This window comes from Heptranchias perlo, chromosome 8 (assembly GCF_035084215.1).
Source record: "Heptranchias perlo isolate sHepPer1 chromosome 8, sHepPer1.hap1, whole genome shotgun sequence".
Lineage (NCBI taxonomy): Eukaryota > Metazoa > Chordata > Chondrichthyes > Hexanchiformes > Hexanchidae > Heptranchias > Heptranchias perlo.
The window spans coordinates 7,862,338-7,889,266 of record NC_090332.1 but is presented as its reverse complement, the minus strand read 5'-3'; the positions used below and the strand labels follow the sequence as shown (position 1 = coordinate 7,889,266).

The 26,929-nt window shown below is 40.1% G+C and overlaps 1 protein-coding gene across 1 annotated transcript; it reads left to right on the top strand.

The window, feature by feature from the left end:
- The first annotated feature begins 16 nt into the window (after window positions 1–16).
- On the top strand, window positions 17–26,224 carry phf10 (PHD finger protein 10). The gene is made up of 12 exons (XM_067988595.1): window positions 17–208; window positions 3,444–3,553; window positions 3,874–4,004; window positions 6,935–7,018; window positions 9,237–9,370; window positions 10,603–10,752; window positions 12,345–12,454; window positions 12,556–12,712; window positions 14,534–14,686; window positions 21,538–21,646; window positions 22,711–22,899; window positions 25,960–26,224. The coding sequence occupies exons 1-12, from the start codon at window positions 137–139 to the stop codon at window positions 26,043–26,045; spliced, it is 1,485 nt and encodes a 494-aa protein (XP_067844696.1). The 5' UTR covers window positions 17–136; the 3' UTR covers window positions 26,046–26,224.
- The last annotated feature ends 705 nt before the right edge of the window (window positions 26,225–26,929 follow it).

The following is a 26,929-nucleotide window of genomic DNA, read 5'->3' as shown; positions in this document are numbered from 1 at the left end:
AGAACCCATTCAGGTGGGCCGACCACTGAGGATCGCGGAGTTGAGCCGGGGCCGGGCGCTTGCTGAGGGAAGGGTATTGGTCGGCCGGTTGGAAATCACGGTGTGCAGTTGTTTGTTTTAAAATAAAAAAAATAAGATGGCCGCCGCGGTGTCGTCGAGCCGCCTGTGCGACAGTAACCCGGCAACTCCGGGAGCGCAGTCCGGCAGGGTAAGTGTCTGGGGACGGCGAAGTAAAACGGCGCCGGCTCCCGGTATTGGGTTGTGTTTGTCCCCGGGGCGTACACTCGCGGGCTGGAGGCCTGTTTGGGGCCTGAAGCCTGGGCCTGGCTTTGCTCCGTCCCCATCAGGCAGCCGCCCGCCGTGGAGAGAAGGGGGCGGGTTGTTTATGTGTTTGTAGCACAATGGATCCAGCAAAAGTGGTGCGAGCAGTGCAACTTTTATATAATCCGTGGAACCCATTGTCACCTGTTTAAAATGGAAAGGACCTGAGTCCAGTCACCAAGTGTATGTATGATCCATCTCCCTGTTATTTTCTGGTGACATTAATTTTTTTCCCCCTCTAGGTAAAGCTAAATAGTTAATAATAACTGATCCTAGAGTGTCTTATTGCTTTGGAACACAATTCTTGATTGGGAAAATAACTTTTCCCTTTATGCTTCTGCTCCTTGTTTTTAAATCCTGCTGGAGTTACTCAGGAGGACAAGAGTAAAAGGGAAACAAAAGCAAAATACTGTGAATGCTGGAAATCTAAAATAAAAAACAAAATGCTGGAAACACTCAGCGGGTCAGGCAGCACTGCAGAGAGAGCAAGAGAGAGTAAAGGGTGAAATAAATGGAGGACTGATTCAATTTATTTTCATCACCGGCACTAGACATGTGAAAAACATTTGTGCAGAAAATAATGAATGAGAATGTTTTAGGTAAAGTGCAGCATCTCCACTGGCTTCATATTAAATGGACACAGGGAGAAATCTGTGTGTGTGAGGGAGGCGTGGAGGCTGATGGAGATAATTCACAGTATATCTAACATTGAAAGTTTTGTATACAGCGTCTATCCACTCCAGAGACTCGAGCACATAGTCTAGGCTGACACTTAGTGCAGCACTCCCTCAGTGCAGCACTGGTCGGAGATAATGGCCGTGAAATTCCTTGAAGTGAAGTAAAGCCAACGGAGTGGGAGCAGTTCCGAGGAATTTCCCGGCCTATGTCTTTAAGATGAGGCATTAAGCCGAGACCCCCCCCCCGTCCGCCTTCTCAGCTGGATGTAAAAGATCCCGCAGCACCATTCGAAGAAGAGCAAGGTGTAATAAATTGGAGAGCCAGATAATGAAGGATAGAACACTAGAGCCTGGTCTTCAGTTGCTTCCAAGCCTTTATTCACAGAGATCACACATCATGCACTTCCTACATAAGCTCCCTCCTATAAATGGATACAAGACAGTCCCCAATTGATACCCACCATCTGAATACAATTAACGCTAATTGATATAAATCACATATATACGATTAACACTGGAATTTTTCTGATCTCCTAGCCAGCATTTGTCCTTTATCCAACACTACCAAAAAAATCTGATCATTTATCTTATTGCTGTTTGTGGGACCTTGCTGTGCGCAAATTGGCTGAAGCGTTTCCTTACATTACAACAGTGACTACACTTCAAGAAGTACTTCATTGGCTGTCCTGAGGATGTGAAAAGTGCTATATAATTGCAGGTTTTTTTTCTTTTACTTTCTGTCATTTTTGCTTTGTCCCGTCATGCTTCTTTATCATGCTAAAATTTCCTTATTTTGAATGTTTTTTTCAAACCTACTTATATTTACATCCGGCTACATCGCCCCACAAGACCTCTGGTCCTCCCAGGTCAATTGTTCTATCTCTCACCTGTGGTGACTGAGACTTTTTCTGTTCTGTCCTTGGCCATCAATTTTGTCTGCCTGGGAATTTCTGGCCGTGAAGAGTGTTTAAAATCTTGGGTTCAGCTGTCAGTTGGCTTCCACCACAGGATTGCACCGAAACTTCCCACTCTGTTTGTTTTATTTAAGTCCTGCTCCCTCTCTGCTGTTTAAATCCTGCTTTTCAACCTGCCCCAATTCTCCTACGCTACTACTTCCAGTTCTGACGAAAGGTCATCGACCTGCAACGTTAACTCTGTTTCCTTCTCCACAGATGCTGCCTGACTTGCTGAGTGTTTCCAGCATTTTCTGTTCTAATTCTCCTATATTCTGATTAACACTCTCCCCATTAATCTGACACACATGCTCACCCCACAACACCCTGCCCAATATTCTCACATTCTGAGACCCCCTCCAGTACTCTCAAATTCCCAGTACCTTGCTCCTCCCAGATCCCATAACCCCACTTCACATCTCTCATACCTCCACATCCATGAGCCCTGTCCACATCTCCCATACCCAGAAACACTTGCCAAATCCTCACCTATGCTAAAACTCACCGCACTCCCAAGTCCCAAGATTATATTTCCCAGTTCTTACATAAACATATATTTGTAAACTTTGTTCCGTGCCCTTTTCCCTCAACATTCTCCATCATAAGTGGCTTAATTCCCTCCTTCCTACTAATACCTCATCCCACCAACCTCTTCCGTGTTCGTGTCACTCAATCTTTCTGTAACTCCTAACTTTCCAAAACCTTTCACCATTCCCTGCCACTAACCTTTCTGTCTAACCACTGTTTCCTTTACTAATGTTTGAAACTTTCACTTACTCTTCCCCCGTACCCATCACATCCAACTTCAAATTGGATTAACAATCTCCAACACAACCCACTTTTTTAGTGTCAAGGCTCCCACCTTTCAGTACCACAAGATGCCTTGCACCCAATGTTCCCTAGTAAGAAATCAACACCTTAAGGAGAGGCGGGTGAAGAGTGCTAATTGACCTTCTCCACGCTTAGTTACGTCAACACAGCACCTTCATCCATTTACATCTGAAAATTGGCTCACAGTTTTAATTCTTCTGAGTGTACTTTGGCTGCTTTTCGTAGCTGAGATAGATTAATTCTAGTGCTCGTCGCGAAGGCTTTATGTTTATGTTTTTTAAAAAAAAATTTGGTCCGGTGTAAAAGTAACTGTTACTACAGGCATATTTACAAAAGCACGTTGTAATTTTAATAAGATAAACTTAAAAAGAGATTTTAAAGTAGAACTGGCAGTCACTTTTAAAAAAAACTGTAGTTTCTTCCACATAACAACAACTTTCATTTACTACCTTTAATATAGTAAAACGTCCAAAAGTGCTTCATAGGAGTGTAATCAAACAAAATTTGATACCGAGCCACATAAGGAGATTTTAGGACAGGTGACCAAAAGCTTGGTCAATGAGGTAGGTTTTAAGGAGCGTCTTAAAGGATCCAACCAAACAGGATCTCTCTTCCACTTCGAGTTTCTTGCCATTGTTTTACATTTTACTCGTCACTTTAGGAAGACACAGAGGAGACGTCAAATGACGATGCAGCAAGTCAGCCTGTCAAGCGCCGACGTATGGGCTCGGGAGATAGCTCAAAAAGCAGCGACACCACTCAGGACTTCAGGTACAGCTTCACTCATTCTTAAAAAAAAACATATATTTCCCTTTCCCGGGATATGAAGTGGATTAGTTGGAAAAATCCAGAAATTGATGTTGAGGTTAAAAACCTACTCCAGTCATCTCCGAGGAATCAGGAACATTTTATTTTTGCCAGTGTTAACCCCAGACCGCCACGTAATCTTATTATTGAGATTGTAATGCACTTTCACACGTTTACACTAAAAGGATAAGTTCTATCGAACTTGACCTATTGCAATGTTTGTTGGTTAAACTGTCAAGATCGATCAGTACTAAAGAATTTTTAATTTTTATTTTTCTTCTCAGCTCAACCTATTTTCCAGCAGAGATGTTGATAGAGTATAAATGGCCAGCTGATGATACGGGGGAGTATTATATGCTTCAGGAGCAAGTTAGTGAATATTTAGGTGTGACTTCATTCAAGCGTAAATATCCAGGTAGGAATTCCAGATTTTCAGTTTAGAAAGTAACACCTGGTTGTGTTTAGAAATTGTTTTGTTTGTGTATTGAATTATATTTAAATGCTGTGCCTAATTATTAAAATATATTCAATTCTCATGAATACCAACAGTGGCCCTACAGCTAAATCTGTAATGTATTAAATTTGCCATATATGCCATACACCCCTTATTTGATAGTCACCATTCTGTGACAGTCATGCCTGCTGCCGCACACTTCTGCCATTAGATGGAGCTTCATAATCTCCAGAGGCTGCAGATCCCCATACCTGTACCCACAGCATCACTAATGCACTCTGAGGGAAATTCATTTTATCCTGACTTTCTGTGTACAAAGCCATGGGAGATCCATTAGTGTGCCAAGGACCACTCTTAAGTCTTGAAGCCCATGGGAATAAAGGGACAGTGGCAGCACGGATACAAAATTGGCTAAGGGACAGAAAGCGGAGAGTAGTGGTGAACGGTTGTTTTTCAGACTGGAGGGAAATATACAATGGTGATCCCCAGGGGTCGGTATTAGGACCACTGCTATTTTTAATATATATTAATGACCTGGACTTGGGTGTAGAGGGTATAATTTCAAAGTTTGCAGATGACACGAAACTCAGAAATGTAGTAAACAATGTGGAGGATAGTAACAGACTTCAGGAGGTCATAGACAGACTGGTGAAAAGGGCAGACACGCAGCAGGTGAAATTTAACACAGAGAAGTGTGACGTGTTACATTTTGGAAGGAAGAATGAGGAGAGACAATATAAACTAAATGGTACAATTTTAAAAGGGGTGCAGGAACAGAGACACCTGGGGGTATATGTACACAAATCTTAGAAGGTGGCAGGACAAGTTGAGAAGGCTGCTTTTTTTAAAAAAAGCATATGGATCCTTTATGAATAGAGGCATAGAGTACAAAAGCAAGGAAGTAATGCTTACCCTTTATAAAACACTGGTTAGGCCTCAGCTGGAGTATTGTGGTCAATTCTGGGCACCACACTTTAGGAAGGATGTCAAGGCCTTAGAGAGGGTGTAGAAGAGATTTACTAGAATGGTACCAGGGATGAGGGACTTCAGTTAGGTGGAGAGACTGGAGAAGCTGGGGTTGTTCTCCTTAGAGCAGAGAAGGTTAAAGGGAGATTTGATAGAGGTGTTCAAAATCATGAACGGTTTCCAGTGCTAGAAGGTTCGGTAACCAGGGGACACAGATTTAAGGTGATCGGCAAAAGAACCAGAGGCGACATGAGGAAACATTTTTTTGCACAGCGAGTTGTAATGATCTGGAATGCAGTGCCTAAAAGGGTGGTGGAAGCAGATTCAATAATAACTTTCAAAAGGGAATTGGATAAATACTTGAAGGGAAAACATTTACAGGGCTATGGGGAAAGAGCAGGGGAGTGGAACTAATTAGATAGCTCTTTCAAAGAGCTGGCACAGGCATGAAGGGCCGAATGGCCTCCTGTGCTGTAACATACCAAGATACTCTTGTTTGCAACTGCTACATGTCCTGTAACTTGGAAGTTCCTCCACACTGACTTGACGCCTCCAGTTTTTGAGATGGTTCTGAGTGTTCTCAGTTATTGAAGTTCCCCCGACTTCCCCCCCCTCACCACCCCGGGTAGCCATTTCTACTGTTAAAGAACCAACTCCTCAAGAGTGTGAGTTTATAGTTACTTTCGGTAAATTATACCATGGCGTCAATTTTAACTTGGGTCAGGAATTGGGGGTGCGGGGCCGAAGTGGACCCTGGAGCCTGTGGCCCAGGAGATTGTAACTGTCGCTGACTCCCGCCTGAAGTCGGTAGGAAAAACATCATTGCCGGAGGGCATGAGTCCTAATTGATGGGGTCAGCCTTTCGCTGGGAACCCACGGAAACGATCCCCTGCAAGGTAAATAAGGAATTGGGGGAGGATTGGAAAGTCTGCAATTGGTGGGTAGGGGAGGCATGGTATCCTTGAGGGGCTAGGAGGAGCACTCCTGCCCGCAAGGAACCTTTCAAAGTTTAAAAAAAACCCCTTACCCAAGCCTTGTATGGCCAGGATCCATGAGCTGGCGGGCTTGAGACCGTATGGGCCTTAGTCGGGCCTGTGTTTAAAATGGTGTGGCATTCCGATGACATAATTGGGACAAGACTGCCATTTATATTAGGCCTCTTCTCCTCTGGTGCCGGCGATCGTCCCATGTCTGATTTCAGGCTAGTTAAAATAGTGGGGGTGGGAATGTGTCGGGAACGTGGCGCAAACCCCCTTCCCATCCACGGCCATCTTAACCCCCACCTCCGCCCGCACCGTTCCCACCAGGCAGGGTGGTTAAAAATACACCTTCATCTGTTAGTCGGTGAACAACTTAGTGTCGGCTCATGTAGTGTCTCAACATTCTGACCCCACCTTGGACATGTCTGCCAAGGCATCTTACTTCATTGTAATACTGAATCAGGTATTGAATTTTATGGCCCAGAAATCCCTAACCAGGCAAGGAGCCTTTACTCTACAATTTATATAGGCCCTTTATGGCCTTTATGAGGTTCTGATGAACCAGAAAGGGAGTGCAGCAAGGTTTGATCCAACAAACGGCCTGTTTTTGAGTTGTCAGCTTTTTTGAAGTTGTTGATCCCCTTTTGCTAGCTCTTGTGGTTTAAAATATTCTCTGATTTATATCCAACAACCCCCTTACCCTAACATAAATAAGATTACTGATTGTAATCAGTCTTGGGCATTGGTTATTTTCTTCATTATTATGGTTTTGCTGTGAGCATTGGTGATTTAACGTGAGTTACTAAATATTTTGTGTGTGTGTGTGAATAGAAAATAATTTTAGTTGATGATGTGAAGGAGGTTTAGTTACTGAAGGATTGCACAACTTTCTAAATATTGATTAAACTTAATTCCATAAAATAAATGATGTGTGTTCTTTGACAGATCTGGAACGACGTGATCTATCTCACAAAGAAAAACTATATCTGAGGGAGATGAATGTTATCACAGAAACCCAGTGCACCTTAGGTAAGCTGTCTGCTGAATTAAATCACCCTGCTGATCTTACTGTTCAACTTGTATGGACGGGATAGTTATTTTAAATGTATTCGACTTGCGCTTTTTAAAAAAAAATCACCAACCTCATATCTCTAGAGGGATTCGTTGTGATCAGAGTATATTTTTTCAAAGTCCAACTTTGGGTGTTATTTTTTGTTGTAATTCTCCGACCCTACCAGAAGCAGGGAGATGGTGCGCATCAAACCACATCCCATTTGACTGTGGACTACACGCAGTGAAGTCTGATTTACAGGCCACAACTTTGTTACAATCTCAGTACAAAATAGAAGTGATATACACCTCTAGAAAGGCACAATGTCTACAATTCAGAGAGCTGTTTAACATCAAACTTATGTTATTTTTAAAAAAAAATGATAACACATACCATCAACAAAAATAATTTTCAATAGTTCAAGATCCCAAACAAAAGCACGAATACATCTAATCAGTCTACACTTTAAATACAAAGATAGAGGAGCCAGAAACGTGAGGTATAACACCTGCATAAGTGCAACCAACGCACAAGAATATATTGAATGTGTTCTGTAAGCACTGGAGTTATCGCCAAAAGACTCGGTAAAGATTATCAAACTCGATCGGAGAGGAATCTAAAATGCCAGTGTTGAAGCTGGAATACAAACCTGGTTTGGCTTAGTGACAAAAATCTAGCATGTCCAGATTTGGTTCAGTGGTGGTTCAGTGGTGGTCCCTTTCAATTTAGTCACAATACATCAGAAATTTAAAGCCAGCTGCAGTTTTTAAAAAAAAAACAAACCTTGTCCCAGCCGAATGCGATACATATGTTATAAGGTTAGATCAAACTGGTTTTCGAGCGGTAGGCTTGAATGGTGGAACCAGATTACTTCTGAGCAAACATAGTCTGTGATTTGTTCAAAGTCATCAAAAAAGGCTGGTGGAATTTTGGCCTTTATTTCAAGGGGATTGGAATTCAAAAGTGAGGAACTGATGCTTCAGTTGTACAGAGCCCATCTGGAGTACTGCGTTTAATTTTGGGCACCGCACCTCAGGAAGGATCTGTTGGCCTTGGAGGGAGTGCAGCGCTGATTCACCAGAATGATACCAGGGCTTAAAGCGTTAGATTATCAGGACAGGTTGCATAAACCTGGCTTGTATTCCCTTGACAATAGACAGTTGAGATGTTTAAAATGATAAAAGGATTTGATAGAGTAGATACAGAGAAGCCATTTCCTCTGGTGGGGGAATTCAGAACAAGGGGGTCACAATCTTAAAATTAGAGCTGAGCCATTCAGAGGTAAAATCAACAAGCACTTTTTCACATGCCAGGTAGTGGAAATCTGGAATTCTCTCCCCTAAAATGCTGTGGATGGTGGGTCAATTCAAATTTTTGAGGTTGAGATTGACTGATTTTTATTAGGTAAGGGTGTCAAAGGATATGGAGCAAAGTTGGGTAAATTTTGAAGTACAGATCAGCCGTGATCTAACTGAATGGTGAAACAGGCTGAATGGTCTACTCCTGTTCCTATGTTCAGTTAAATATACGACGGCCAATTATTTTTGAATCTAAATGTCGCTTATAAAAATTAAACAAACCACCTCACCCGGTAAAGGATATTTAAATGGTTGGATCTGTTCATTGAATTATTAGAGGATAGTAGAACCCATTGGAATTTATACTGGAAAATATAGGGTAGACTAGGTAGATCCAGTAGATAGAAAAGGATTATGTATATAAAAGCTATCTATAAAAGAATAGCTTAGCATTAGATTGTGGTTTCTTAATTTTCCCACTTGAGGCGTTAGATAATAGATTTTCTACTGTAAATATATCGCTGATAGGTTATTTGCTTGTTTATTGCGTAAGATTAATAAATTTGCTTAATATTTTAAACATAAAACAAGACCTGAGGAGATACTCTGCCATTTTTGAAGAGTGCAGAGAGATCCAGTGGAGGCACTGAATGGTTACCAGGATCTTAAGTCTAAGATAGATACTTTCAAAGGTACAGGGAGTTGGGACTTACTTCTGAGAATGATCTAAGATGTGAGAGCTGAAAAAAATCTAGAGAAGGTAGAAAGACCCAAAAATGTAAATGGCTGGTTTAGACTCTTAATCAGTATTGGACTGACAAGACAGCCGTTCTGGTAATGTGTACAAATTTTTGAAATAATAAACACTTTGTATTGTATTTTAATAACTTCTGTTTAGGTTTAACTGCTCTGAGAAGTGAAGAAGTTATTGATCTGATGATCAAGGAATACCCAACCAAATATGCTGAATATGCTGTGGTTCTACAGGAAAGAGAGCGACAACAGATCACAGATCGCTACAAGGAGTACTCGGTCAGTGCTGGGGGAGTGACTGTTTAACTGGACTCAAACTGTATACTTGATGTATAAACTTCTAACCTCTTCTCTTTCACCATCTTCCCCTCCGCCCCCCTGCCCCGCCCAAATTCAAAGCTGTGACATAACACTTAGTTCATTGTGTGTGTATATATATTCTTCTGTAGCACAAAACAGACCATGTTGTGTGCAGCTGTCTTTCTTTCTCCCCATCTCCAATCTCGAAGGGCTAAAAACACTGTCCATTTCACACATTGTATGTCTTCAATATACAGCGTTTTCCAAAGAGAGAAAAACTTCACATCTCTTTCCAGCGTTTTCTGAAGTATGCAGCCCAAAAATTGATCATAATCACAGCTTCAAATTGCAGTTTAGGCCATTTTGGATCCTGTTTCTAAAGAAGGGTCCAGCAAACATTTTAAAAAGAAAAAATTGGAATTTATATTTGGACTTTGTTTTCTTTAACTAAAACTCATTGTAGGTGGAGGCATTAAATTGTAAAATTCCAAATTACACCATCTTTGTGCCACCATGTGGAATTGGAACTTATTGAGCAATGAAAGATGTATTGTGGCATATAGAATCATTCAGCACAGACAGAGGCCATTTGGTCCCTCGTACCTGTGCCGGCTCTTTGAAAGAGCTATCCAATTAGTCCTGTTGCTCTTTCCCCATAGCCCTGCAGTTTTTTTCTTTTTTAAGTATATATCCAATTCCCTTTTGAAAATTACTATCCTGTTTTGCAAAACATGCCTACGATCCAAACTATTTAGGAATTGCTTAATCTCAAGTTTCATTCTCGTATGAACAGCCTGGAATGTCTGAATTTGTATACGTTTGTTTTGGTTTTGCGCTCTCCCAAGGTGAACAACATCATTGTTGGGTAATGGGACACTATTATTGGCTTCTATGAGTGAGCTCGCTAGTTTAATGCTGAATTATGAATGGTTTTGTGCTACGTAGCCATGTCTGCATCGCATTGGGCTCTGAGACTGCCAAACGCATCTCACTTAGGACACTTACACAATGCTCCTCCAAGGCTCCCCTTCTCTGTATCTTACTTTAGCCTCACACATGATTTGTTTTAAAACTTTTTTTTCTTTTCGCAATAGTCTGTGAAAACACACAAAATTGAAGATCGTGACGTTTGTTCATTAATTCTGTAGCGAGTGTCTGCAGAATGGTTGTTCTGAACATTTATATTTGATAACTTGTGATTATTTGAGCAGCAAATGCAGTTACAGAACACGCAAAAGGTTGAGCCCAGTAAAGTTCCAGAATACATCAAGAAAGCTGCAAAGAAAGCCGCAGAGTTCAACAGCAATTTCAATAGGGAGCGGATGGAGGAAAGGCGGGCTTATTTTGACTTGCAGACACAGGTAAGATGGATTCCACACTGGTCATGGTCTGAGGTGACTTTAAACACCAATTGGTATCCTAAAGTGCAATGACCAACCAACCATAATTTGTTACACAACTACTTTTCACAACAACCACCTGCATTTATTTGGCTCCTTTGACATAGAAAAACATCCCTAGGTTCAAACTTTATCTAGTGGCTATTTATGCTTTGATATTCTCTATCCTGGTTGAATAATTACAAATTGATCACGTGACATGATAACATCATGTCTGGAACTTTCTGCATTTTGGAGGGAGGAAAGGAAGAAAATTCCAAAACCGATGCAGGATCATTACAGCTTGTGTTTCCCACCATTGCTATTTTATTAAAACACATTCTGTTGCCTCACAGAACAACCACCAAAAAAAAATTGCCCAATCGCTAATCTCATTTGCTGTTTCTGGGACATGGCAAGTGCAGAATGACTGCCTCGTTTGCTTAAATAACATCAGTCACTTGACTCCAAAAGTAATTCATTGTGTGAAGTGCTTTTAAATGTTTAGATGATGTGATGAAGTGCTATATAAATAATTATTTCTTCTATTGTCCTTGGCCACTGTGCCTAATAATCAACCCTCCCAAATTTCCAATCTTTATATGTATAAGTATATATATCTTCAGTAACATTGCTTCTCATCACTAAAACCAATCCAATTCCAGTTCAGTGTCTTAATTTCCATTTTATAAGTGATGTCCCCTAAAATTGACTTTGCATCAGCCAAGGAAGAAAAAGTCACCAAGTTGCAATAATTCCAGCTCGTTTCTTCAACTGGTATAAACTATAACCAAGGCATGCCACTCATTGCCAACCATCACATCATACTTCCATGGTATCTACACCAATGTACCCCACAGAAAACCAAAAATGACAACCTGCATCCAACCATTCCAGTTACATTTGTGGTTATCCAACTCAAGGGTGAAACCAATGGCATACCAGTTTAGTACAAAATACACAGAAGAAAGCAGACAAGCTTCAGGGGAATTGTGATCTCCAGTCAGTCGATATTTGTTGTCTTCATAGTATCATAGTAGGTACAGCACGGGAGGAGGCCATTCGGCCCATCGTGCCTGTGCCGGTTCTTTGAAAGAGCTATCCAATTATACCCACTCCCCTGCTCTTTCCCCATAACCCCGTAAATGTTTTCCCTTCAAGTATTTATCTAATTCCCTTTTGAAAGTTACTATTGAATCTGCTTCCACCACCCTTTCAGGCAGTGCATCCAGATCATTACAACACGCAGCGTAAAAAGATGTTTTCTCATGTTGCCTCTGGCTCTTTTGCCGATCACCTTAAGCATCTGAAATCCTACAGACTATGACTTGCTTCACAGAACCAACAGACCGGGGCCCCATTAACGCTGAAAAGGGGTGTGGGGGCAACTATTGCAAATTGAAAGAAATCATTTGTCCATTGAGTCCATGTAAGCAGAATTGGCAGCACTGTTTCTGCTTGTGGACTTTATATTCTGTATAAAAATGCCTTATTTACCAACCTGAGTGACGTAGCTTAAGGAATCGTCATTTCTGCTATGTTTAGAATTTTTGTTTTTGTTTTTCCCATTTCAGGTAATCCAGGTACCACAGGGGAAATACAAAGTTCTTCCACCGGAAAGGACAAAAGTTGGGGCTTACCCAGTTGCTCTGATACCAGGCCAGTTTCAGGAATATTACAAAAGGTGAAAAGAAAAAACCTATTGTAAACCCTGTGCAAAAGAGCATATTTGTCACCAGGATGGTTGAACATTAATTAAACACCATTGTAATTTTATCTATCTAGGTACTCTCCCAATGAACTCCGTTACCTGCCTGTAAATACAGCCTTGTATGAGCCACCTCTGGACCCAGAATTGCCAGCACCCGACAGTGATGGGGATTCTGATGATGCAGAAGATGGGCGTGGTGAAGATGAGCGAAAGGAAGACAAAGGCTTTTCGGTAAGAAACTAGCCGAACAGAAACCCGACTATATTTAAATCTTTATCCGATATAAATTGTAACAAGTCCGGTCTATTCTACTCTAATGTGTACTTTGTGTAAATGGATAAAAATTTCCGAATCAAAAACAAATTCCATTGTAGTGCGGTAGAGTCTGCTTCTGCTAAGTGTGTAGCAAATAAGTGTGTACTTTGGTTAAGTGTATAGAATGATGCTGTTACTATTGGTATCTAACTATTAGGAATAATTTATATTATCATTACATCTGCACACAACTTCTAGCAGCCGGTGATGTGACGTCAGAACCTCGCATGGTAACGCTGCAAACGAGGTTCTTGCTACAGTTAATGGCAGCGGCCTAGTAAGTGGAAAACTTAACTTTTAAACCCATTCTTAATGTTCAGATTTAATTTCATGCTAGTGCTCAGATAGCAGAGGTGTTTTCTCATCTTTTCAACGTTTATTATTTGAAGCCGCGACTCCCCCTTTTGAAAAGAGAACGTCCTCAGATTTTAAATAAACTTCATAGGTGACTTCCTCTCATCAGACAAAGTGTTTCTATTAAATGGGCTTGCTCTGACTAAGTTGAGACACATAATTTACAAATGTTGTGTCACTTTTTGATCATTCATCATTAGATGAGATATTCGATTTCTTTTGAAAGATGACATACTGGTATCCATGTATGTATCTGCCCATGGTGCTCATATAAAACGCTTGCTTGCATTTTCTTAAATTTCCACGAACATGAAACACGTAGCTCCTTTTGAAAGCGATCGTTCTGTCCTGGTCTGAATCTTCACCTCATAGGTACATAGACTATGAAAACTCTGGGCATCCTGGAAACTGCCTGGGTATGTGCCCGTATGACTTTAAATAGTAACGAGAATTATTTTTGTGAATACAAACTTGCAAAGGACTTTCTCCTATCAGACAATTTTTTGCTTCTCAAAATGGACATAAGGGGGTGGGAATCATTACTTTGTCTGTATGTATAAATGCATTGAAGTGTTACTAATAAATAGTTTTTTTCCTCCCCTAAATTTGATACGGGACTAATTCTCATCAAACAGTGGGTTCCATTTAAAATTGGCTGCATTGTGAAATTTAACCAATATATTTAAGTGCTCAAAATCTACGCTGCAGTAGTGTAACTTTTAACACTGTACTTTATCAAAGGATTAGGTTTTTGGTAGAAAAATCACTGCTTTCAATTGCTGATTATATAGGAAACATAGGAACAGGAGTAGGCCATTCAGCCCTTTGAGCCTGTTTCGCCATTCAATTAGATTATGGCTGATCTGTATCTTAACTCCATTTTACCTGCTTTAATATCCTTATCCTAACAATTATCTGTCAATCTCAGTTTTGAAGTTTTCAATTGACCCCCAGCCTCAACAGCATTTTGGGGGAAGAGAGTTCCAGTTTTCCACTACCCCTTGTGTGAAGAAGTGCTTTCTGACATCACCCATGAATGGCCTAACTCTAATTTTAAGGTTACGCCCCCTTGTTCTGGATTAATGCAAGAGCGCTGCTATTCCTTGAATTTTAGGTTTGTAAGCATACATTATGGCAGAGAAACTGGCTCTGAGTAAATTTCACGCCAATAGATTTCCACTTTCTAAAGACATTTCCACACCTGTCTGTGATTCTCGTCTCATCGCATTGTATTACTTTTGAATGATTTTTTCCCAAATCATTTATCAACTCATGATGGCGTTTTTGTGTCTTGGCCACTTTTAGTACATTTGAGTGAGGAAAAGTGTGTTAAATCCTCTCCTGACTTGGTACCCAATAGGTTGTTCTTTCATTTTGTTGCAGGATACTTCTTCTGGGAGTACAACAGATGGTGAAAGCCCTATTGACCATCAAGACGATTCATCACAGGGGAAGCAGACACCAAGAGAAAAAGGAACACGGCCATGGAAAGATGCAAAACGCAGTGTGACACCCAAATCAGTTACTGGGTACAAGGTAGAAGATAAAAGCCCCTGAGACTTCCTTTCTGATGAACCTCTCCCTGATTATTTTTTTTGTACTGGGTGGAATTGGTGAGTCTGTACTAGCCACAGCCCACTAATGCATCTCGTGCTGTTTTTCGCCCTCTGCTTCATTATCTTATCCTGTTTTATTCCTCCTGAGACTTACTGGTGAAGCTACCTGGATTCTTTTTCCTATCGGAACTGTATTGGGCTTACATTTTGTCCCCTTTGGGGCTTTCTATTCTCTCTCTGCTAAAGCTGCTGCTCTGTTAGTACACATCCGTACTACATGACAGATTTAACTACTAACTTTATTGTTGTTGTAATGATTCTATTGCTAAATAGCTAAAGAGGGTACTTTATATAAAAGGTCAAAGTTGTATCTTTGACAAAATAAGTTTTGAAATGCATTTCAGTGTTTTTACTTTCTATTGCCGTGTAGCCTGGCAGTATTGTATGTTTTTTTTTTCTGGTTTCAATATTTGCCCTCAGAAGTTTTAGGCCAGTGTTGTGTTTTATGCAAGTAAAAGTACATTTAGAACAATTTGTTTTAAAGTGCAGTTACAGTCCTTGGACTATTGGAGTCTTCAGATTATAGGATTCAGATTGACTGCCACTTGGACTAAAACCAGTGTAAGTCACTCACTATATGGTCTAGTGGCCATAAACTCAAACTTGGCAGCTTGTGTACATGCTCAAACAATAATGGTTTTAACACTCAATTTTGCCTCCAAACCAAAAATTGGTTGTGTTCCACTAAAATCAAGGATAAACACCATACTTTCGAATCATTACTGCCCAGTTATGGTATGTCTTTAGGAGGAGAATGGTGCATTGTAATTGTTAAGTAAGTCTTTGTAAGTGAGGAATGGATTACTTCTGAAGTTTAACTGTTGTTTGTTTTCTATGAGGTCGGTTTTAGCCTATACGAGGACTTGGAATTCACTCTGCTTCATTTGTTTATTGCTCACATGTTTCAGACCAGGTTTAGTGTGGGAAGAGGAGGTGAAGGGTGTGGACTGGAGGTTGGACTCCTTTTGTGGCTAGTTCTGTATTGGGGTGGGGGGGAGGAGGAGGAAGGAGCAACTGTCAAATCTGTGCAGGTAACTTATTTCGTAGGGCTGGAAAATTATTTTAAAATGAAGTAAATTGTTTAACACCTCATTTTTTAGTATCAGTATTCAACATTGCTTTTGTGCGTTTTGTTACATCTTGATACACTTTTTGCAAAAAGTGCATTAAGGGTTGAAAATAAAATGGAGAATAATGAATGGATGCCCGGAGTGATTACCAGATAATACCCTCATTGCCAGGTTCAGACGCTCTTATGGTTTATAACCACCATCTGCAGCTCAGGGTGAGATTACTCCCTGGAAATATTTTCCATGTACCTTTTTTTTTGTTGGTGTCAAAGTGAACATCAGTGATGTGTGATAATGCCAACACTGAAAGGTGAACAACTTTTAACATAATCGCTGCAAGTTTTTTGAGTGATAATTGGCAGTGGATTACCAAAATATATATATATTACAACAAACTCCGGTAATGTGACTCAATTTTGAAAAAATAAATATTTAATCTGGCAATGCTTATCATGCCTATTATTTTACATTCAGATGTTCCTCACCCATAGCTCAGCTGGTTACGGCATTGACTTGCTGAGCCATAAAGACCAGGAAGGTCCAAAGTTTGATCACTTGTCCGTGCTGAGTTAGCTGATCTCAACAGGGGCCCACAGTAGGGGGGGGGCGTTAGAATTTGGCTTCAGCAGCCCAGGCTGGGGAGGGGTATGTCAGCCAGGGATTGTGCCCCTCGATCCTTGGGAGGGTGATTGTGGCCTGTGGAGCCATATCTATCCCAGGCAATGACCTTCAAATTGCCGATGAATGCAGAATGAGTCCACATTTTCATGAGGAGAAGGCAAGGTGGGGAGATGGGAAGATTTGAGGGGAAAAATTCAGAAGTTTACTGCATTCTTGCCAAAATCCAAACCAAAATTATTCTGTCTGTGTTTGGTGCAAAAAATGAGCAGCATGTTTGCTATTCCCTTGAGCAGTAAAAATCAATATTTAAGTTTGTTAAATATGATCGTAGTAGACGGGGAATTTCTTTTCAACAAGCAAAGATGATCTAATTTATTAAACTTATGAATGTTTCCTGTTATGTTCACTGTGTGAAATATTTTTTTTAGTGCTTAAACCTTTTTTTTGCAATTTTGACTGTAAAAATCTTCAGTAGATATTTTTATTTATTTGCTCTGTACCTGCTATCATTTTTTAAAATAGCTGTACAATACTGAGACACATGGAGGTGGAAAGCAGGAGTAAAATTGTGCAAATTGTGCAAAAGGACAACTATATTCTTCTCAGTTAAAGTTTGTGTGCTAAAAGATTGTTTGTCATTCAGATTCTTAGCTTGGGTCCAAATGAGCAGTTACCTTAGTGACAAATGTGTTCACTACTTAATTTTGAGCACAAGATGATGCTTTATTGTTTTTTCTTCTGGGCTGTATATAGGAGATTACTTTGCATCACCTAAGTATGCACAAAGGATAGGCGATAACCTTCAATTACCAAATTGCCTGTGAATTGGAACTTCCTGATTCAAACTGTAACAAGAAGACAGCTAGGCTGAAGTGGTGCCGTGTGGTATTAATAATGAGGGCACTAAGACTCTTAACAGTATTCACCCACTTATTTTGAACAGGTTGCAACAGCAAACATGAATTTCATACCAGTGTGTTCATTTGCACTTGTCACTAATACCGTACAGTGCAATTTCAATCCAACTGGTCTGGTACTGGCACCTTTCTCAGTCTGACGTGACATTTTGTCCTTCTTAAAACAGAGTGTAATATTGGCCCGAAAATTATTTCTGAACTTGGCTTTCTAGTTTTCCCACGTATGCTGCATTTAAGCCTTAAATGCCCTCTGCAGAGTAGGACATTTGAAATGTGAATTAAAGTGTTGGAAGCTGTTTGAGAGATCTGAAGTTTAGCCCTCCGGGTGGAGAATTAATTTGTTGGAGCAGGAACCTTTTTATTTTTAAATATGGACTAAGCTTTGATGTTTCTTTTTCTCTTTTGGCTCATAGCGAGCAAGGAGTACCCTGATGATGGTACTTTATGATGACATTGTAATCAAAATGTTGAATTATAGTAGCTATTTTTTACTTAACCTATTTTGCTGGTTCCTGTGAAACACAATCAGAATAATTACTTTGCCCTTGCGAAAACCTATTCTAATTTGGCATAGAAAGTTGGTGTGGAACATTTCATCCACACACAAGTGGGCTATGGTTGGTATTACCATGTTACTGTGCCAGAAACACAGAAAACCATCTAATTCCCAATAGAGTTACATAGAGTCTGCAGCACAGAAACAGGCCATTCGACCCAATTGGTCTATGCTGGTGTTTATGCTCCACACAAGCTTCCTCCCACCCTACTTCACCTAACCCTCTTCATCTAAAATAGCATATCATACTTTACTAGTCCAGAAAGGTAGTTATATATTTTGGATTTTTTTTATTACCAGCAAATGGGAGGCCATGTTACAGCTGGAATTTGAAGTGTGAACACCAGTGGTTAAAGTGGAATTTGAGATAGGGCTTATGCCATGTTAGATGAAACCTCTTTCTCCCAGTAGCAACACTTTGGCCTCTCTGTTTGACTCTGTGGTAGCACTCTCTCCTCTGAGTCAGAAGGGGTTCAAGCCCCATTCCAGGAATTGAGCACATAATCTAGGCTGATACTTCAATGCAGTACTGAGGGAGTGCTGTACTGTCAGAGCTGCCGCCTTTCAGATGAGACGTTAAACTGTGGCTCCATCAGTCTGTTCAGGTCGATGTAAAAGATCCCATGGTACTATCCCTTAACCAACATCACAAAATCAGATGGACATGTCACTTATCTCATTGGTGTTTGTGGGGTCTTGCTGTGTGCAAATTGGCTGCCATGTTTTCCAACATAACCAGTGTGACAACACTTCAAGTTACTTCATTGGTTGTGAAGCATTTTGGGACTTTCTGAGGAGGTGAAAGGCACTGTATAAATGCGAGTTCTTTCTTACTGGAGGAAACAAAGTTTAATTCTTTTCAAGATCCTTAGTTTTCTTCAAAATCCTTTAATAACAAATTTGATATTCAATCACAAGCTTTTAGTGTCATACAATTTCTGTTTGTTGGAGAGAGGAAGCTTTAATTTTTTTTTTAAAAAAGCATTTGATGATTTTAAAACTCCCCTAACAGCAAACAGGGAATTCAACCTGGAGTCATCTGGGCTATGGGGAAAGAGCAGAGGGAGTGGGACTAATTGGATAGCTGGCAATTCAAAGAGCCAGCACAGGCACGATGGGCTGAATGGCCTCCTTCTGTGCTGTAAGGTTCTCTGATTCTTCTCCACATAGCATTCATATATTTTTAAATTCTATTAACGTATCGGAGAATACCCAGATACCTTCCTCGGAGTGGGATAGGAGGGGGAGAGAGTGTGGAGAAGCAGCAGATTGGGATTGGGAGGAGAGTGGCAACAGAAGCAGCAGCTAGGGGCTAAAGTGGGAAGCAGCGGCAGCAAATTGGAGCTCAGGTGATTGAAGAGCTGGACTCGCACTGCAGGTTGTCCTGGCCCACTTTAACCGCTGGTGGAACAATTCTTGGACTGTAAGTGTACAAGTCCTGAGCTGAGGGCAAGTGAATAAATTCTATTGTTGTTTGTTGAGCTTTGACAGAAGAGGCTTGAAAATATCAACTACATTTACACATCAAGCCCCAGTGTGATATAATGTACATTTAACTTGTACAGCATTAGTATTTAGTTCTTGGCCATTGTAACTGCAGTATTATTAAGTTACTGATGAGACAAGAACATGACATTAAATTTTTTAAAATATAGGTACATACGCAAGGTTCAAACAGTTTTCATGGCCATCAAACTGTACTTTTTTTAACTTGCTGAATAACCGACATAGATACAGTTTACTTTAATGTCTTGCATCCTATGCATATGAGCACTTTTTTCTACATAGCTGTGTTGATGGTTGTAGAATGATCGTAATTTATTGAGTGGATGTTGCATAGTTTCTCCTAGAGTAGCAGAATTTGCGGAGAAACAGAAAAATGGAAGAGAGTTATAACCAATCTGAACTTGAACTGTATTTCTGACTTTGCTGAGGGCTAGCGCTCTAGGTATTAGTACAGTGAATCGTACAATGTTTTGATGTTCAAACGATAGTTTTACACTAGTTTTCTGTTTAAAAAAAATGTAGCGGAGTAATCTCAGAACTGTAAAAATAGTAAGATGTTCCATTGTTTGAATAGTTTCCAAACTGTAGAACTTATTTTATAGTGTGATATTTAAGAGGCGCTGTCTCTCAGTTCTGCAGCCTCAGTTTAAAAAATACTTAAATACTTGTTACCAAATTTTTGATGTAAACTTCTAACATCTGAACGACTTTTTTTAATAAAACATTAAGCCGATTTTAAGAGTGCCTCTGTCATCTTTTAGAAAGTGTATAGTATTCCAGTATGGTCTACATAGACTGCTCAACAGCCCAGAATCGACTCTCTCGGGCAATTGTACATTAAATGCTGAGATGACAGCAGCACTGTCTGGGTACTTGAACATGAATTAGCTAACAGATGCATTTATTCAATGCAGATTCTGTGATTTAATTGGGGATATTTTGTGGAACTAGGTTAATGACCTCCCTTTTATGCATCTTTATATACTTATGTTCGGTTAAGAGGTCTTAAAAAAAAAAAGATTTCTCTTAACGGATTTTAAATACTGGCAAATGTAGACCAACAAAAAAGGCTTCAACAGCTTTCCATCTTGAATAATCTGGAATTAAGAATGGTCAAACCTATGGAGGAGTATTTATTTTCTTAATAAAAATTAACCGTGTTAGTCTTTCTGCTATTCTGGTATAGGAATATCTGTAATGTAGTTCAATTTAATTCAGAAGGGGGGAGGGTAATAACCCTACTGATATTTGTCAAGTTAGTCAAATACTATTGGTTCTCCAGTGGTGATGCTCACGATAGGTTGGATGGTATGCTGCTTTATAATGGGAGCGTTATACCACATAACGCATAAACTATTGTTTCTGCTGCTAAGATAGTTATGTTTAATCTTGCCTATCTCTTTAGGATCAAAAGATTGATTTGCTGTCAATAGGCCCATCTTGAAGTTAATTACTGTTGATGAGGGAAGTTTGCCAATCAGCAGTTGCTTGTAAATTCCTGGCTCCCGGTCAAAAAAAGACAGCTGGGAATTACTACTTTTTTTGTAATACTTTTGACACTCTGAAGTGTGATGAACACTGGATACAAGATTTTTTTTTTAACGTGTGTGTGTGTGTGTGTGTGTGTGTGTGTGTGTTGGGAATAAAATGCTCCCAAGCGTGTGACTTTAGGTTTAATATGTTCCAAAATTTCCTAAACTTTCAGTACTATTTCCATATTTGCATACATTATCTGAATCCCTAATTACCATTCACTGTAAAGGTCCCTCTCCCAATATCTTTTTATGTAGCTCGTTCTGTCCAGTCTTTCCTAGAACTTTCTTTGGTCATGATTGTATGTTTTATGCTTTTTATACCATGTTCTATATGTGTTTTAACTGCTTTTTCAGTGTGTGCCTTCTGTCTAGTGTAATTATTATATTTAAGGTGAATCCACTAATTTAAACTAAATAGCTGATTTGTATTTTTGCATCCACAAGAAAATAAATTCTTTTAAAACCAGGATTCTCTTTGCTCCTGCTCAGCCCTTACTCTGTGTTCTGGACTGCTAGGTTCCACTGACGTGATTTTTACAGTGCTGTTCTAACTATTGCCCTTCCAGCCTAAGATCATTCCAAATGCAATATGTGGGATTTGTCTAAAGGGTAGAGAATCCAACAAGAAAGGCAAACCTGAGGCACTCATACACTGCTCCCAATGCGACAACAGCGGTAAGTTGGCATAAATCAATCGATGAAAACCATTCGCCCTCGTGTGTAACGTCTTGTGTAGTTTCTTCTGCCCTGAAAATGACCGTGATGGTGAACTGGATAGCACTATAGTAAGATAGAAATGCGACAACAAAAAATTAGCACTTTAAATTATTGCATGATGAATTATTCAGTTATGTGCAGAGTCTTGCAATGCAAATATGTACATGCAAAATATCTTTTTGCCTGTGGGGTGAATTATGCGAGAGAGTATCGCTTTAATATGCTAAGGATTAAACTGCATTAACTTTTTTCTACATATATGTTAGAAAATTGTATTGTACTAAAGATGATATAGAACCTTCTAAAACACAAATTCTTCAACAATCTGATGCTAAATTAGTTAGACCACACTTAGAGTACTGTGCACAGTTCTGGTTTCCATATTACAAAAAGGATATAGAAGCACTGGAGGAAGTGCAAAAAAGATTTACAAAGATGATACCAGAACTAAGGGTACAAATATCAGGAAAGACTGAACAGGCTGGGGTTCTATAGGATAGAAGTACAGAAGATGTTTCCACTTGTGTGGAGTCCAAAACTAGGGGCCATAAATTCAAGATAATCACTAATAAATCCATTAAGGAATTCAGGAGAAACGTCTTTACCTAGAGAGTGGTTAGAATGTGGAACTCACTACCACATGGCGTGGTTGAGGCGAATAGCATAGATGCAGTTAAGGGGAAGCTAGATAAGTACACAAGGGAGAAAAGAATAGAGGGCTATGTTGATAGGGTGAGATGAAATACGGTGGGAGGAGGCTTGTGTGGAGCATAAACGCCGGCATAGACCTGTTGGGCTGAATGGCCTGTTTCTGTGCTGTAAATTCTATGTAAATTTAAAAAAAATGCTGGGTGGAGAGAAAGAACTTGCATTTCACTGCTAGTTGTAATCAGTACAAGTGCAATTGCTAATGCTCTATGGAATTGTCACAATTTGGTGATTCTTACTTAAAGTAACTTGCTCGCTGATTTTAAAAAAAATGCCTGCTTTCTGAGTGGATAACTTGCCAATGCTGTCCGTAGGTCACCCATCCTGCTTGGATATGTTCTCGGAGTTAGTGGCTGTAATAAAAACCTACCCTTGGCAGTGTATGGAATGCAAGACCTGCATAGTGTGTGGCCAGCCACATCACGAGGAGGAGATGATGTTCTGTGATCAGTGCGACCGTGGGTATCACACCTTCTGTGTGGGAGTCAGCGCCATCCCTTCAGGTAAGGTTCATTTGCATTTCGGAACACAGTGTGCAACACCTGTTGCTGCTCAAATATTGGCTGTCAGCTGTTCTAAACATGTGATGAGTCAGGTCGTTAACCTAAAGAGATAAACTTGCCTTAAATTCTTTTTACATTGCTGGGTCTCCAGAACATTGCTCATAGTGAGTTGTGGGATAGTTTAATAATTTCAGAAGCGGTGTTATATAGTGAAATACACAATATATGATTATATAAATTTGTTCTGATAATTGCCATTTTGTGCACTGAAAGAATTTGAATTAGTCACATTTTAATTAAGCAATGTAAGTAACGGCAAGGTGGGAATTTAGTGCTTAAAAACTTAAAATTATCAGTTACTTTGAATTAAGCATCTTGGAACATTTTACTACGTTAAAGGCAAGTTATTGTTGTAAGAGGATCGGACTGTAATACAAGGGTCACATGTCCACAGTGCAGCGGAGGGAAAATTGCACAGCTAAAAGTAGCAAACAAAGCACAATAAATAGAAAAAACCTGCAAAATGCAACTTTTTTAAAACAGTGACATAAAATAGGATCTGATCTCACATGCATGGACTAAATGATCACAGTCATCTGCTGCTGAAACTCTGATCCATGCCATTGTTACTTCTAGCCTGGACTATTCCAATGCTTTCCTGGCCAGCCTCCCATCTTTCACTCTTCATAAACTTGAGCTCATCCAAAACTCTGCAACCCTTATCCTAACTCGCACCAAGTCCCGTTCACCCATCACCCCCTGTGCGCGCTAACCTACATTGGCTTCCGGTCTGGGAATGCCTTGATTTTAAAATTCGCATCCTTGTTTTCAAATCCCTCCATGGCCTCGCCCCTCCCTATCTCTGTAACCTCCTCCAGCCCTACAACCCTCCGAGATCTCTGCGCTCCTCCAAATCTTATCTCTTACGCAACCCCCACTTCCTTTGCTCTCTCATTGGCGGCAGTGCCTTCAGCTACCTAGGCCCTAAGCTGTGGAATTCCCTCCCTAAACCTCTCTGCCTCTCTCTCCACTTTTAAGATGCTCCTTAAAACCTACCTCTTTGACCAAGCTTTTGGTCACCTGTCCTAATATCTCCTCATTTGGCTCAGTGTCACGTTTTGTTTGATAATCGCTCCTGTGAAGCACCTTGAGACGTTTTACTACGTTAAAGGTGCTATATAAATGCAAGTTCTTATGTGTCACTAAACACCAACTGGTCACCTCAGTACTTGAAAATTTCTCATTTGATTTTCATGGGTCATCTTAGTGAGTTCTTTTTGGCAGAATCTGAATTGTTAAAAAAAAAAATTGGAATCTTTCGTCTCTGCACATTGATTTGTTGTATCAGTAAATTGATGCTCAAAAGATTTTTGCCTAACTAAAGTATCTTAAAAGTTCTGGGTTCATTTTGGAGATAGAGGCCGACCATCTGACTCAATGACTACAACAACTATCTTCTCCGCAAAGTAAAAATGCTTTCAGATTTTCCCTAAGTTTGCTATTTACTTTCTGTTATCAGGCCCTATCCCATTTATTGAAGGAATTCTCCTTTTTCGTGAGAATATGTTCTGGAGACTTCCTCATGGGGCAATGAGTACTTTTTCTTTTTAACGAAAACTCCTTGAGAGTTCACTGCTTTAACGTTTATCGAGATCTTGGCGTCTCAGTCAGACAGAAGTGCGTGTTTGTTGTGAAGCTGCCGTTGCTGGAACGCTTTTAAAATGCCATTTTGAGGAGTATGTGATAACTCAAATAGAATAGATTTTGTACATTTTTAGGAAAGGGAAAGGTTTGTGTAAATGGTTAGCTAAAGTATTGTCGCCCCCCCCCTCCTCAGAAAGATGGTATGAAAGACTCCCTGCTGGGGTAACATTCCGTGGGTACCTTGCCTAAGTGGCCATCACGTGAGAGTATCAGCGGGGCACATTATAGCTAAGCTTGATTAATTCTCCAGTAAGTGATTGGATTGTCAGAGCAATCTCACAGGAATCCCAAGAGACAGCTTCCAACAAGTAGTTGAGACACTGCAAGGTGGTGATTTCTAGTGAATGCAGAGAACTCTCAATTTTGCGGGATCCTGTGTTTGTGTTGTATTTTAGGCAGCTGTGGTAGCATTCTCCCTACCCTCATGCTGATTCCTGATATTGTATCAGGAGGCCTTGGAAGAATATTGATTGTACATTCTGGTTTATGTAGCACTTGTTGCAGTACAACAACAACAACACCTTGCATTTATATAGCACCTTTTTACGTAGTAAAATGCCCCAAGGCGCTTCACAGGAGTGATTATCAAGCAAAATTTGACACCAAGCCACATAAGGAGCTATTAGGCCAGGTGACCAAAAGCTTGGTGAAAGAGGTAGGTTTTAAGGAGCATCTTAAAGGAGGAGAGAGAGGTTTAGGGAGGGAATTCCAGATCTTAAGACCTAGGGAGGAATGCTAATCATGATACTGGAAGAACCCCTTGCTCCTCTTCACATAGTGCTGAGAGATCTTTTAATATCGACCTGAGCAAGCAGTATCATATCCATTTTAGGCTTCTACCTGACCATGCAATAATTATCTTATTATGGTGTGTTCTTAGCACTACATTAACTCATGTAAGCTACACTTCCAACTTAAACTGGTGGTTTTTTTGTAATAAAGAAAGGGTACCCTGTACTTGAGTAAAAGTTATATTTTATTTGGAAAATACCTCTTTACAATTTGTTTTTAGTGGTAATCTGGTCCATCAAAAATTTGCAGCTGTATTAACTTTGGTGCTACAATGGCTGAGATATGAAACCTTTCAACTAGAAGTTTGACATTTTGCATTAGTTTCCGCTCCTTTTTGGGTGACTTTAATGGATGGTTATTGAACAGGCTTGACGGGCTGTATGGCCCACTCCTGCTCCATTTTCTCATGTTCTTGTTGAGCAATTTAAAAGGAAGCAGAATCAATCACACCTGGTTTGCCACATCTTGTTTGCACCAGGCCCCTTCGGATCGCAGTTCAATGCAGCTGCTGGGCTCTTGGGTCTGTGTATTATGTTTTCATTCCATTCTTTTGAACTGTTTCAGGTCGTTGGATTTGCGAGTGCTGTGCAAATGTTCCTTCCACGACTAAGAAAGGGACACGGAGAGGAAAAAGCAACAAAGAAGGATAGAGCTATGATGCCAGAACCAATCCAGGAAGTGTGTGGCCAGATTAAAGTCCCTATCAAAGCTTTGGTCCACTAGGAATGTCAGGTGCTTACATGATCTCAATGTGTTTTATAAATACCATTTTCATTATTTGTACGGAAAAATTATTTTGAACCAAATAAAATGACAGGATGAAACGGTGCCAAGTAGTTGCATGAATTTATTTTGGGTGACATGTGCTGTCTGGATTTTTCAGCCAATAGGAAACTACAGCAAAATTTGTGGATAGAAATCTAATGACCTGAGTGTTCACACTCGGTTAAAATGGTTACTGGCATATGGTGCAAAAAATGAAATTTAAAACTCTGAATTTATTTAAGTCAAAAGTATTGGAGATGATTAAATTACAAAAAATAATCCGCAGCAGTCTTACTGACTAATAACTGCAGACTAATAAGTGTATTGATTTTCAGAGTTCAAAGCAATTATTACTGTGGGAAACACTAATATGAAAGTGTATGTTATTAATAAATGTACCATCTGCACATTTCCAACTCTCTCTTGCCTATTCCTCCAAGCTCCATGGTTTAGAAATTCTCCTACCACATCCCACTCACCTATTTGTCCTCTCCTCCTCATTCTCCAATGCATTGATTTCAAAATTATTCTCCTAATTTACAAATCCTTCCATGACCTCACCCCACCATAACTCTACAGTCTCCTCTAACTGCTCTCCCATTTCTGGCCTACCTTGCATCCCATTCCTCTCCATCAGCTTCACCATTGGTGGCAGAACCATCTGCCATCCTGGCCCTGAATTCTGGAACATTCTTCTTGAACCTTGTGCCTTACTACCTCTCTCCCCACCTTCAAAAGCTTCCTCAAAACCTACCTCTTCAGTCACCTT